Source organism: Bos indicus x Bos taurus, chromosome 6, assembly GCF_003369695.1.
Source record: "Bos indicus x Bos taurus breed Angus x Brahman F1 hybrid chromosome 6, Bos_hybrid_MaternalHap_v2.0, whole genome shotgun sequence".
Classification (NCBI taxonomy): Eukaryota; Metazoa; Chordata; class Mammalia; order Artiodactyla; family Bovidae; genus Bos; species Bos indicus x Bos taurus.
The window spans coordinates 13342720-13356423 of record NC_040081.1 but is presented as its reverse complement, the minus strand read 5'-3'; the positions used below and the strand labels follow the sequence as shown (position 1 = coordinate 13356423).

At 44.3% G+C, this 13704-nt stretch overlaps 1 protein-coding gene across 5 annotated transcripts in view; it reads left to right on the top strand.

Annotated features, from left to right (window-relative positions):
• ALPK1 (alpha kinase 1) overlaps positions 1 to 13704 on the top strand; it is a 123929-nt gene that overhangs the window by 101208 nt on the left and 9017 nt on the right. For 4 of the 5 annotated variants that reach the window (XR_003511439.1, XM_027543818.1, XM_027543821.1 and 1 more), the window contains 6 exons: positions 2298 to 2357; positions 4888 to 4974; positions 5923 to 5999; positions 7943 to 8038; positions 9794 to 9898; positions 10696 to 12820. Coding sequence is in view for 4 of the 5 variants with exons in the window: in XM_027543818.1 (XP_027399619.1) it covers positions 2298 to 2357; positions 4888 to 4974; positions 5923 to 5999; positions 7943 to 8038; positions 9794 to 9898; positions 10696 to 12820 (2550 nt within the window). In the remaining variant the exon portion in view is untranslated. The remainder of the gene's footprint in view (positions 1 to 2297; positions 2358 to 4887; positions 4975 to 5922; positions 6000 to 7942; positions 8039 to 9793; positions 9899 to 10695; positions 12821 to 13704) is intronic. The other variant, XM_027543820.1, reaches the window with a different exon arrangement.

The window sequence follows — 13704 nt, the reverse complement described above, 5'->3', positions numbered from 1 at the left end:
AAAAGTGAAGAGGAACTAAAAAGCCTCTTGATGAAAGTGAAAGTGGAGAGTGAAAAAGTTGGCTTAAAGCTCAACATTCAGAAAACTAAGATCATGGCGTCTGGTCCCATCACTTCATGGGAAATAGATGGGGAAACAGTGTCAGACTTTATTTTTGGGGGCTCCAAAATCACTGCAGATGGTGACTGCAGCCATGAAATTAAAAGACGCTTACTCCTTGGAAGGAAAGTTATGACCAACCTAGATAGCATATTCAAAAGCAGAGACATTACTTTGCCAACAAAGGTCTGTCTAGTCAAGGCTATGGTTTTTCCTGTGGTCATGTATAGATGTGAGAGTTGGACTGTGAAGAAGGCTGAGCGCCGAAGAATTGATGCTTTTGAACTGTGGTGTTGGAGAAGACTGTTGAGAGTCCCTTGGACTGCAAGGAGATCCAACCAGTCCATTCTGAAGGAGATCAGCCCTGGGATTTCTTTGGAAGGAATGATGCTGAAGCTGAAACTCCAGTACTTTGGCCACCTCATGCGAAGAGCTGACTCATTGGAAAAGACTCTGACGCTGGGAGGGATTGGGGGCAGGAGGAGAAGGGGATGCCAGAGGATGAGATGGCTGGATGGCATCATCGACTCGATGGACGTGAGTCTGGGTGAACTCCGGGAGTTGGTGATGGACAGGGAGGCCTGGCGTGCTTAGATTCATGGGGTCGCAAAGAGTCGGACATGACTGAGCGACTGAACTGAACTGAATGTATGTATATATCCATCCAAAAAGAAAGAGCAGCAAATCTGTGCCAGGTGTCTATGTTGAGTCTGAATTTACCCACAATTACCCCAGCAAGTAATTAAGAGAAAACTAATTCAGTACTGAAATTTCTGGGGCCTCTCAGATCAAGTACAAACCTATGCTCCAGAGAAACATCCACACTCCAGAGGTGTCTCTTAATGTCCCGACCAGAAAGATACACAGTGTCACTTCTGCCACGTCTTTTGTCCACAGTAGGTCACAGGGCCAGTTCAGGCTCAGGGGAAGGAAAATAAATTCTAGATTCCACTTCTTGTTGGAGGAGTGGCAGGGTCACATTGCAAAAGAACATGTGGGTCGGAAGAGATTGTTGTGACCGCCTCTGGAACACACTGCCACAATCAGGCATATGGCTGTGTGTGCACTTTGAAATAGGGTGGTCAGGGAAGGCCTTATGAGACAGCGAAGTGACATCTGAGCAAAGACCTGAAGGAGAAGGGAGCAAGCCTTGTAGATATCTGAGATAAAAGCATTCCAAACTAAAATAAGTAAATATAAAGACCCTGACGTGGGAACAAGCCTCACAGGTTCAAGGAATAGTCGGGAAGCCACTATCACCAAACTAAGAGTGAGGATGAGGGAAAGAATGGTAGAGATGAGGTCAAAGAAGTCCCAGGGGCCAGACCGTGTAGGGCTTCGAGGGACCTGGAAGCGGAAATGGACAAAAGGATAAATGATTGAGATTCCTACTTACATTCATAGGTTAGGCCTATGAATTAGATTGGGCTTATGAATTCATAGGTTAGGCCCCACCTACGTGGTGTTGATGAAGTCAGTGAAAAGTTTACAAAGAACTTCTTCTCTACCAACCCCCTAAAAAATTCCCTCCTGATAATTCTGTTATGGTCTAGTCACTAAGCTGTGTCCAACTCTTTGCAACTCCATGGACTGTAGCACACCAGGCTCCTCTGTCCATGGGGTTTCCCAGGCAAGAATACTGGAGTGGGTTTTTTGTCTCCTTCTCCAGGGGATCTTCCTGACCCAGTGATTGAACCTCGGTCTCCTACATTGCAGGCCGTCTCCCGCATTGCTGGCGGATTCTTTACCAATTGAGCCACCAGGGAAGCCCTAATAATCCTGTAAATAGTCTTATTCACTTCACAGGCAACTCAACTCTACTTTTGGAGTAGAGTCCTGGCAGAGTTTGCACAAGAAGGAGATGCAGCCTCTGAGAAAGATTTGCCTGTACTTCTCAAGCCTTACTCTGTATGAACGGATTATTTATTCATATAAATGAACACGTGTGTACACATATACACATGTGTATATACTTGGGAATCTAATTGCAGTTTCAGTTACTACATAACTTCCCATCTTACCAGTTCCTGAAAACTGCATCTTCTTTTTTACTTTTGTGTGTGATGTAGTTACTGATTTTAAATTTTAAAATATGATGTTTCCCTGTTATAATGTGTTTACCTTAGAGCATGAACAGCAGTAGTATTTAAAGCACGTGTTCAGAACTAATTATGTGGCATTTGGTTGCTTCTTTTCAGGGAAACTTTTAAAAGCAGAGTATATCCTGAGCAGTCTAATAAGCAACAATGGAGCAACGGGTAAGGTGCTGTCATATCGTCACCATAACCGTCACGCACTGTCCCTACCAGAATTCCAGTTCAGAAACAACTCAATGACCTCGTAGTTACTGTGCACTGAATATTCCCGAAATCCCTGGAACTGGCTCTGCCCCAGTGAAAGAAGTGGCTTTGGTTGAGCAGTTTACTTCTCTGTGTTTCCATTTTCTCTTATTAAAAAGGAAAACAAAACAACCAAGTCTTCTAATATTGCCCTGCTCTATTGTGGAGGGTGTTACCTAATCAGCGTTAGTTGTGGAAGTAGGTAACTCCCTGGGCTTCAGAAAAGGCTCAGCTGAAGCTTTGTAAAGAATTGTGAATGGAAATTGAGCCTGTAAGTTCAGGAGAATACACTTACAGCTTTATGTATTTCAGTGATCTGAAAAATAAACTGTATTTGGCTATAGAGAAAATGTAATAAAAACTTATTTTGAAATGGATTTCTTAGAATATTTTAACATACATGAAAGGAAGGAAGTCCTAATAGTTGAGTAACAAGTAATTTAAGCCTCAGATATCTTGTCTGAATTTCTAGGCATTCAACAAGTTTCCCAGCAAGTTGAACACAATTCCCAGTCAACTTTTTTTATTCCTATTTTTTGGCTGTGCCATGCATGGCATGTGGGATCTTAGTTCCTGGACCAGGGATTGAACTCATGCCCCCTGCGTGGAAGTGCGGTGTCTTAACCACTGAAGCTAGGGAAGTGCCCTAGTTGACTTTTAAGCTCAATATACTTGGATATAAGGTCCCAAACTCCTTGAAACTTGTAGACATTTCCAGTGGGAAGCCAATTGGAAATAAAAATATTGACGATAATACTTCTTTTCTGTGGCCACCATCACTAACCTACAATATGCATTATTTCCCATCTTCTGCACTCCCCAACACACACACATATAGATTAAAAGCCAGGGAGAAAGTAAGGGGGTCAATGTGGTAGAGAATAGTGAGTGATTATGATAAAGAGCCTGACTATTTTTGATGTTTGGCCACTGGCAGTTATCAGGTCCCAGCTTCTTGCCCTTGTGCCCCACATCTGGACAGGCTGAGTTTTTTTTAAAGCTCATTTATCAGTAAACCTTGGCCTAGCTTGTGGGAACCTTTACCCCAGCCCCACACCCTAATCAAAATAAAAAGAGAAGCCATCCACCACTCCCTTCACTTAAGTCAAACAGACCAGCTTAGGTGCCTTCCCTGCCCTCCTCAGAAAGGCTCATTATGTAAGCACTAAATCTTTTCATATCCTCCCGGTGCATGTGTGGGATCATCAGTTTCAACATCCAAACCAATTTTGGGTGAATGGAATGGATCCCGCCCTCCTCTCAGGAACCACAAGACAGTGGAAGTGACACTAGTTAATTAACCTGGGAAGCCTTGGAGGCAAGACCACTGAGGATGAGCCCTGGAGTAGAAGGAGGAGGGAGCAGAATCCCAAGTAGTGGGAATGACAAGTGCAGATACCATGAAGCAAGTAAGTGTGTGTGTGCGTGCATGCATGCAGGTGTTCAGTCATGTCTGACTGTTCATGACCCTGTGGACTGTAGCTCACCAGGCTCCTCTGTCCGTGAAACTTTCTAGGCAAGCATACTGGAGCAGGTAGCCTTTTCCTACTCCAGGGGATCTTCCCGGTCCAGGGATCGAACCCACATCTCTTGCATCTCCTGTACTGACAAGCGGATTCTTTACCACTAGCAAGAGTTGGCTGCTATTATAAGGAGAAGGCAATGGCACCCCACTCCAGTACTCTTGCTTGGAAAATCCCATGGACGGAGGAGCCTGGTGGGCTGCAGTCCATGGAGTCCCTAAGAGTCGGACACGACTGAGCGACTTCACTTTCACTTTTCACTTTCCTGCATTGGAGAAGGAAATGGCAACCCACTCCAGTGTTCTTGCCTGGAGAATCCCAGGGACGGGGGAGCCTGGTGGGCTGCAGTCCATGGGGTTTCGAAGAGTCGGACTCAGCTGAGCGACTTCACTTTCACTTTTCACTTTCCTGTGGCAACCCACTCCAGTACTCTTGCCTGGAAAATCCCATGGACGGAGGAGCCTGGTGTGCTGCAGTCCATGGGGTTGCGAAGAGTCAGACACGACTGAGCGACTTCACTTTGACTTTTCACTTTCATGCATTGGAGAAGGAAATGGCAACCCACTCCAGTGTTCTTGCCTGGAGAATCCCAGGGACGGGGGAGGCTGGTGGGCTGCCGTCTATGGGGCCTCACAGAGTCTGACACGACTGAAGTGACTTAGCATAGCATAGCATAAGGAACACAAGCAGAGCCCAGTTGGTTATCGGGAGAGGTGGGGACCAGGCAGGAGTCAATTCCTGTGAAGCCTTGTAGGTTATAGCAAGGAGTTTAGACCTTATTCTACATACAGAGAAGAAACTGTTTACCAAATCTATGTCACATGTGTTCATGAAGGCTTCCATGAACATAGTTTTATTTCACCAGGCTTTTTCTTTAATAATTCAAGGTCAAAAATGTTTTTCTTTCCCCCTCTCTTTTATTGTAGGTACCTGGCTATACAGAAATGAAAGCGACAAGGTCCTGGTGCAGTCAGTCTGCATACAGATAAGAGGGCAAATTCTGCAGAAGTTGGGTACAGTCATCCTCTCAAGTCTCATTTACCAAGTCTGGCTAAGAGATTTCACTGTGGGCTTTTCTCATTGGATCTGGTTGATATTGTTTCACTTCCCTTAGTTTCCTCATCAAAAAGAGACTGACACTTAAGATGCCAGGAATATTATGAGCATTAACAAAACAAAAGTTTTCTGTTGAGTTTTGTTAAAGAAACTTGCGTTTCTATATTGTGACTTTTCTTGGTACTGTTTCTGGCATCTGGCTGTCAGTTCAGCAGGACTCCACGTGATAAGTGATACTCTTATTCTAAACCTATGCTGGGCTTTCCAGATGGCGCTAGTGGTAAAGAATCCACCTGCCAATGCAGGAGATACAAAAGACACGAGTTCAGTCTCTGGGTCAGGAGGATCCCTGGAGTAGGGAATGTCAACCCACTCCAGTATTCTTGCCTGGAAAATTCCATGGACAGAAGAACCTGGCAGGCCACATACAGTCCATGGGGCTGCAAAGAGTCAGATATGACCGAGTGCACACACACACCCTGATAACTTACCCATTTGTTCCCCAGAGGGTATTTCTGAGTTTTACTAGCAAAGCTTAGAGGACCTTAATTGTATTTTAAAATGCAAACTAATGTATTTGAAAATTTTAAACAGAAGATGGTAATTGTTACCTTGAAAATAATGGAGATAATCACTTATATATTAATATAGTTCATATGTACACATGTGATATGTAATATTTCTTACTGTTTCCCTGTGAAAGGGAAAAATTATATGTATTAAACCAACCAGAAAAGCAGATTGTTGTATTTCTAGCAGGTTGCTATCTGCTCATTGCTGTCAATCTAGGCTAGTTGTAAATTTTCTTACAAAATGCAAAATCATCTTTCTGTATTAGTTTTTAAAAGTATTTTCTGACACAAGAGCACAGATACTAGCCGTTTGTCCTGTCTCCTTTTTTCCAGGGATGTGGTATGAAGCAGCTGAGTTAATATGGGCCTCAATCATGGGATACCTGACACTTCCTCAGCCAGACAAAAAGGTTGTTTGTCTTGTGTTTATTTTCTCATTTCCTATATTTGCCTTTGGAAAGTTATTACCGTATGGCACAATTGAGTTTCTCATTTATCAATTTTATTGGTTATATTTTTGTTGATTCTTCTGGTTTATTGACTGCCAAAGCCTTTGACTGTGTGGATCACAACAAACTGTGGAAAATTCTGAAAGAGATGGGAATACCAGACCACCTGACCTGTCTCTTGAGAAATCTGTTTGCAGGTCAAGAAGCAACAGTTAGAACTGGACCTGGGACAACAGACTGGTTCCAAATCAGAAAAGGAGTACATCAAGGCTGTATATTGTCACCCTGCTTATTTAACTTATATGCAGAGTACATCATGAGAAACTGGGCTGGATGAAGCACAAGCTGGAATCAAGATTGCCAGGAGAAATATCAATTACCTCAGATATGCAGATGACACCACCCTTATGGCAGAAAGTGTAGAACTAAAGGGCCTCTTAATGAAAGTGAAAGAGGAGAGCGAAAAAGTTGGCTTAAAGCTCAACATTCAGAAAACTAAGATCATGGCATTCGGTCCCATCACTTCATGGAAAATAGATGGGGAAACAGTGGAAACAGTGACAGACTTCATTTTTGGGGGCTCCAAAACCACTGCAGATGGTGACTGCAGCCATGAAATTAAAAGACCCTTGCTCCTTGGAAGAAAAGTTATGACCAACCTAGACAACATATTAAAAAGCAGAGACGTTAATTTGCCTACAAAGGTCCATCTAGTCAAAGCTATGGTTTTCCAGTGGTCATGTATGGATGTGAGGGTTGGATTATAAAGAAAGCTGAGTGCTGAAGAATTGATGCTTTTGAACTGTGGTGTTGGAGAAGAGTCTTGAGAGTCCCTTGGACAGCAAGGAGATCCAACCAGTCCATCCTAAAGGAGATCAGTCCTGGGTGTTCATTGGAAGGACTGATGCTGAAGCTGAGACTCCAATACTTTGGCCACCTGTTGCAAAGAAATGACTCATTGGAAAAGACCCTGATGCTGGGAAAGATTGAAGGCAGGAGGAGAAGAGGACGACAGAGGATGAGATGGTTGGATGGCATCACCAACTCAATGGACATGAGTTTGAGTAAACTCCAGGAGTTGGTGATGGACAGGGAAGCCTGGTGGGCTACAGTCCATGGGGTTGCAAAGTCAGACATAACTGAGCACAAGCATGAATGAACGAACAATAAGACCAGAAATATTTAAAAACTCCCTCTCTGTTTTGCCCATCCTTACTCACAACTAGACTCCTGGCATGTAGTTAGTGTTTCTCTATATATTTGCAACTGTCTGTTTGTATATTTATTTTACTGATCCATTTATTTCTACTGGTATTGATTTTATTATATATTTAGCCTTTACCTCATTCAACAGCAAAGTTGGGATGGCTCAATTGCATTCTGTAAAATCATTCTCCTTTGGTTAGGTGGGGAAAGACCTCAGCCATTTACATAGCATCTTTATTTGAGAAACTGAGAAGCAACATTAGCTTTCCTTGATGTACTCATCCTCTGTGACTCTGTGAGAACATTCTCCTCGTTAACTGAAGCTTTGGGTTATACATTTCCCTGAACTCTGTTAGCAGCGCTGCTGCCTACAATCCTTTTAACAACACAAATGGAGTTGGGGGTAGGAACTCTTGCTTGGGTCAGTTCTTTATACCTAGCATTGTGGACAAGTTCATGTTGATGAGCAAGCAAAGCCCTGCTAAGAAATAGGTGAGTTTACATTATGCCCATGTCCTCAGGATGTGATCATCTTTCAAGCCCAGTGACACCCAGTCAAGAAGTATCTTCAGAGTCATAATAACAAATGATAATAATCAGCACTGGTTCATCTGGAGGGCCAGTCGTTGACTTTGGGCCTTGAGAGCGAGAGTTGACTGTAAGTTCCTCATCTGTGTTTTATTCGTATTTCGTTACAGGGCATTTCCACATCACTAGGTATATTGGCAGACATCTTCGTCTCCATGAGCAAGAAAGATTATGAAAAGTTTAAAAGCAATCCTGACATTAACCTGGTAATCATCACTTGGCAAAACTATGGGGCAGAGCAGCATCACCTACAAAACTGTCAGCATTATTCTTGGTTAGTGCTCTCTCCAGGAGTCAGGAGTCAGAGGATCTCCCTGTATCTCCCCTCACAGTATCTCAGAGTATCTCCCCTCTTCGAGTAATGTGAACAAGCCTGAGGAACAGTTCCTATGTTGCCCCGTTTGGCTTTATTACCCCAGCGTCTAGCACAGCACCAGACCTACAGAAGGTACTAGGGAAAAAAAAGAATGAATGAAATCAAAGTGATAAATGCTTTGAACCTCATGATTTCCTTTCAGATTATCACAAAATTCAGTTTCTACACTTGAACTCTCTCAATGACAAAGTAAAAGGGTAATACCTTTAAGACTTTAATGACAGTCTGTTCAAATCAGGGCATCAGTTGCTTGTCTGGGCTCCTATCTGTAATAGTAATGATTATAAATATTTATTTGTTGTTTTATAACTCAAGAAGTGTGTGTACATATGTATGTGAGCCACACACACCACATCTACCTAGGCATAAGGTGGAGCAGAATGTGTCACTCCCATTTTAGAAGAAAGTAAACTGAGGTCTAGAGAAACTAGGTAACCTCTGCAACCTGCGCAGTCAGTAAGAAAGAGAACTGGGAGCCGAAACCAGGTCTCTGACCAGTTCAGAGCATTGCACAGACATTGACTGCTCTCCTGCACTGCACTCAAATTGACATTTTAATAGTATCATCAACATTGCCTTTTTTCAAATACCAAAACAACAATAGTAACTGTACTCAGTACTAATTAGTGTAGCATAAGAACACATATCGGAGAAGGCAATGGCAACCCACTCCAGTACTCTTGCCTGGAGAATCCCAGGGATGGGGGAGCCTGGTGGGCTGCCGTCTATGAGGTCGCACAGAGTTGGACACAACTGAAGCGACTTAGCAGCAGCAAAAATACGTTTAGCTTGCTGCTTGTACTCTGAATCTTAGCAAAATGTTGCATTTGCTATCAGACAGACCAAAACACAGGAAAGGGGTTATGTTCTTTGTCCGGTGAAGTTATCTCTGAGGATCGTTTAAAATTGCAAACTTCCCTTCGCCTTGGACCTCCTTGATCTCTTCTTACTATATTTTTCTCTGGAACATTTATTGCCATCTCAAATATTACACACTTTCCTTATTTTGTGTGTTTTTGATCCCCTCCCCTTAATAGAAAATAAGCTCATTGCAGCCTCACTGTCTCCTCTCTCCTTCGTGGCTAGAACAGCGCTTGGCACATGGGGATACTCAATACATATTTCTGGAATAAATGAATGAATCTTAATTGCCATGAAATTGTACATTAAAGCCTTCTTTGCCAAGAACAATGCATAAATCATTAGTGAATCTGACTGCAAAACGCTCAGAGTTCTGTGAACAGAGAGCTGCACGATCCTCTGAAGAAACTAGTCTGAATTACTTTGCGTGGGCAGGCACTGCGAATGTTGGCACACGTGAGGCTCTCTGTGTGGTGTGAGTTGGGGATGGATGGTGTATGGGTGTGGGGGAAAGGATGGTCAATGCCCTGGGGTCTTTACCCACTTACTCTTTCTTGGCACTGTTCTGAAATGGTTGTGGTGAGGCGCAGGGCACCCCTCAGAATCTTGAAAGAAAAGCAAAGGAATTTTATAGCCTGCCTTTTGCTAATGGGTGAATAATTGTCAACAGTACACTCGGCCTCTTGTTTTCTCACAATACACTTGGCCTCCTGTTCCCTCGCAGGGCTTGCTGAAGGAGTTTGACCATCACTTGCTGTCAGCCGCTGAGGCCTGCAAGCTGGCGGCTGCCTTCAGCCCCTACACGCCCCTGTTCGTGCTCACGGCTATGGTAAGCAGGGCATAGCCCCTCCTTGCTCCTTGCCCAGTGACAGACATCACCAGCGGGAGGGAAGAGTCTCACCTTAAGATAGGATTTGTGTGCATCATTAGATAATTGTGAGCGGACTTCATGTATGTAGAGGTCATATCAGTCAGAGTAGTGACATCCTGCTGATGGGGAGCTAAGTTACTGCAGCCAGGGCATATGATGTTATCTGCTGTAGAACAAGGGTTCCCAAGCATGTCAGAATCACCTAAAAGCCCTTTCAAAATACATATTTTGGGGCTCTACCCTAAATCCACTACATGTAAAGGCCTGGGATTCTTACCCAGAAATCATTCATTATGGAATATCTCCCAGGTGATTCAAATACCCAGAGGGATTTGGAAGCCACAAGTCTATTGTTTTGACCATCAATAAACAAATTACGTGTTTGTACATAACAAAATTATTACATCCATGTCCCATGTATAGACTGTGTTTGCTGAAACTAGCATTAGCAACAATGACAGCAATTTTATCATCTTTAATCAAAAGCATCAGGGCTACAGTAGAATGGAAGCTAAAGCTAATTTCTTACCCCTTTAGCCAACCAATCACATATGTCCAGTCCCTCCTCCTGAGGCATCAAAAAGACCACAGGTCCTTGACTCAATGCTTATGTATTTTTATTAGAATATCCATGGCACATGTTTTTTTTTTTAAATACTATTTCTAATGACTGTCCTCCAGGAATGAAAACTTTTCCCTGATTCACTTCCAGTTTCTAATTCAGTGTCTGATTTTGTATCTGATGTTTTCCTCAGAATATCCGTGGCACGTGCCTCTTGTCATATAGTAGTTCTGAGGACTGTCCTCCAGGAATGAAAAATTCATATTTATATGAAGCCAAAGAAGCCTTTGAAATTGGCCTCCTCACCAAGAAACGTGATGAACCAGTTACTGGAAGACAGGAGCTCCATAGTTTTCTTAAAGCTGCTTTTGGTCTCACCACTGTGCACCAAAGACTCTATGGGGAGATGGAGACCGTCCGAACAGCAAGTCAGCTCTGTAGTGAAGCTATGGGAAAGCTGTATACTTTCAGCAATTCCTCCAGAAGTCAGGAGAGAGAAGCTGTCTCTCAGGAAATCATGTCTGTTATCACCCGGGTGAAGGAACAGTTACAAGTTCAAAGCTTCTCAAATTTAGATGACAAGTCTTACGTTCCAGAGGGATTCAAGCGTGGGTTAGAGAAGCCCATCTTACATGGGCAAGTGGATTTCCCAAAAATCCTTGAAGCCTATTCACAGCACCACACTTCAGTTTGTGAACTATTTGAAAGCACTTGTGGGAACAACAAAAATAAACAGAAAGGTATGAAAACAGGAGTCTGTATCACAGATCTAAAGACAGAAACACAAAACACAGATACCGTGAGTGCCACGGAGGACAAAGCACATTTTGAAAAAGGCAGGGTGATATCTTCTTCCCGAATGGCGATGAACAGTCAGGAGAAACTCAGGAGGGCGGGAAGGAGAAACTGGGCCGGTTCTGATGCGTTTCGAGTCTCCGTGGATGAAGATGTGGAGACCGAAGCTGAGTCAACAGACCACAGCAATGGTGGGGGAGCTGTCCTGAACAAGTCTCTGAGTGACAGCCTGAGCTCCAGTTCTTGGAGCCAGTTATCAGGGTACAAATCTTCTACAAGCTGGGAGGAAGTGAATTATCATGTTGATGATATGTCTGCCGGAAGAGAGCTGAGCAAGGAGGGGCATCTTGTGGACACGCAGTGTTCCACTGCTCTGTCAGACGAGCAGGAGGTGAATGGGGCGAGCAGAGCTGAGCACCCACTGTCTTCAGAGCTGCATGGTCTCTCTCTCCAGGTGCCCAGGGATGACAGGTTAGAGTCTTCTCAATGTCAGCTGCACAAGTCCACGCCCTTGGCAACCTTCCCACCTCACAGCACAACAGGCACTTCATTGGCCTCTGGTGGAGGGTGGTTTAAAGGAGGCATGCAGGAAGTTGAAAATGTGGGGTCCAGAAATACTTCTGCTCATTCCAGACCCTTATTTTGTTCTGCTTCTTGGACTTCTGATTCTGGTTGGCCTAAGAACATGACCACATATCCTTCCATCCAAGAAGAAGAAACCTTTGAAACAATTGATGAGTTTCAAGAAATCAACGGAGATGCCAAGGATGGGGATGAAGAAGAGAAGAGAGAAGAAATCAAAGGAGGCACAGGTCCTCCATTTAAAGATAGCCCCTGCTGGGTTGACCCAGAAGGAAAAATAGCAGAAAGAGCAGAAGATGTTCCCGTAGGCTTCCACTCAGTCGTGGACGAGTCTCGGGACAAAAGCTCCATGGTAGCATGTAACTCCTACACTCCTCATTGGCTTGTTGAAAACCCTAACTCGGGAAAAAATGGTCTCTCAGTCAAAGAGCAGGGCATTGACCCTGATGCCTCCACGGTGGATGAGGAGAGCCCACTGCTGGGCAGCGCAGATGTTCACACCACGAGCACACGTGGCTCCCCGAGACCGTGCACTTGGAAGCAGCTGCACGTTCAGGGAGCCCAGATCCCCAGTTCCTCAGTAAGCAGAAAGACTTCCACCCCTGTCCTCAGCGAGGACTGCACTACCACGGAGGAAGCAAATGAACCTGGAAACCTGCTAAACTGCAGCCAGAACTCCAGCTTATCCTCATCTTGGTGGCTGAAATCACGGGCAATCTCCAGTGGTTCTTCTGAGGGAGAAAATCCATGGTCTTTTCTGAATTCCAGTGGAAGTTCTTTTGTTTCATTGCCAGGAATGACAAAGCAGGCGATCCTTGAGGCCCGCACCCTGCAGCCTGATGACTTTGAAAAACTCTTGGCAGGGGTGAGGCATGATTGGTTGTTCCAGAGACTGGAGCATACAGGCCTTTTTAAATCCAGACAACTCCACGGAGCACATAGTAAGTACACCCTTTCAGGAAGCATCTCTGTATGTTGAGGGCCCTCTGTCGTTTCTGTTCTGTGGACCACTTAAAGCTCGTGGAAGATATAGACAGCTGTGATGCTTTGTGAGTACACAGAGAAAGATGTAGTTCGGGGGCCTTCTTCACTCTGTGTGTGATGGACTCTAAAAGTTGCATAGAGGCTCACTCAGGCTGCTTCAAACATTAGACATTTGCTACACAGGCAGTAAGGGAGGATCTTACAGACCATGGGAGCAGTCATCAGTCAGGGTTTGAAACAGCTCTGGATGCCACATATACTCAATATCTATCTCCTCTGTCGATTCTCATTGCCACAGCTGATTTTTCTGTTTCCCATTCAAAACCCCAGGGAATGGAGTTTGACCTAATTACACATCATCCTCCTGGTAGGCACTCGTCATGTTCACGCCTATGCTGAGTGGTTTCTTGCCAGGCACTGCGTTGATCGTGTGCATTTAGCAGCTGCTTCCTGCCTCAGGAACAGCGCAAGGAAGCCTGAGCTGGGGCCACCCAGCCGTCAGTGTGTCTGACACAGCCTAGAAGTGGTGGAGAAGCTGGGGAGAAGACCAAAGAAGGTTCTTCTCTTAGCCCAGAGGATCATGTGGTAATACCCTCCAAGGTACTGAAGAATTATTTGAATGAGGAAAAATACTATTGCAAAATGCCTTTCAGAGGAAACAAGCTATGTGGATTGCTAAGCACTGGATGCTAAAGTAGTAGTTCTCGACACTGGTGCCGCATGAGAATCTCCTGAGGCTTTTTAGCTCTTTAAAACTTCCAGTACCTCACCCCAGAGATTCCAGTCTCGTGTGTCTATGGTGTGGGTCCAGGCATCTGTATTTTTTAAGAGCTCCCCAGTG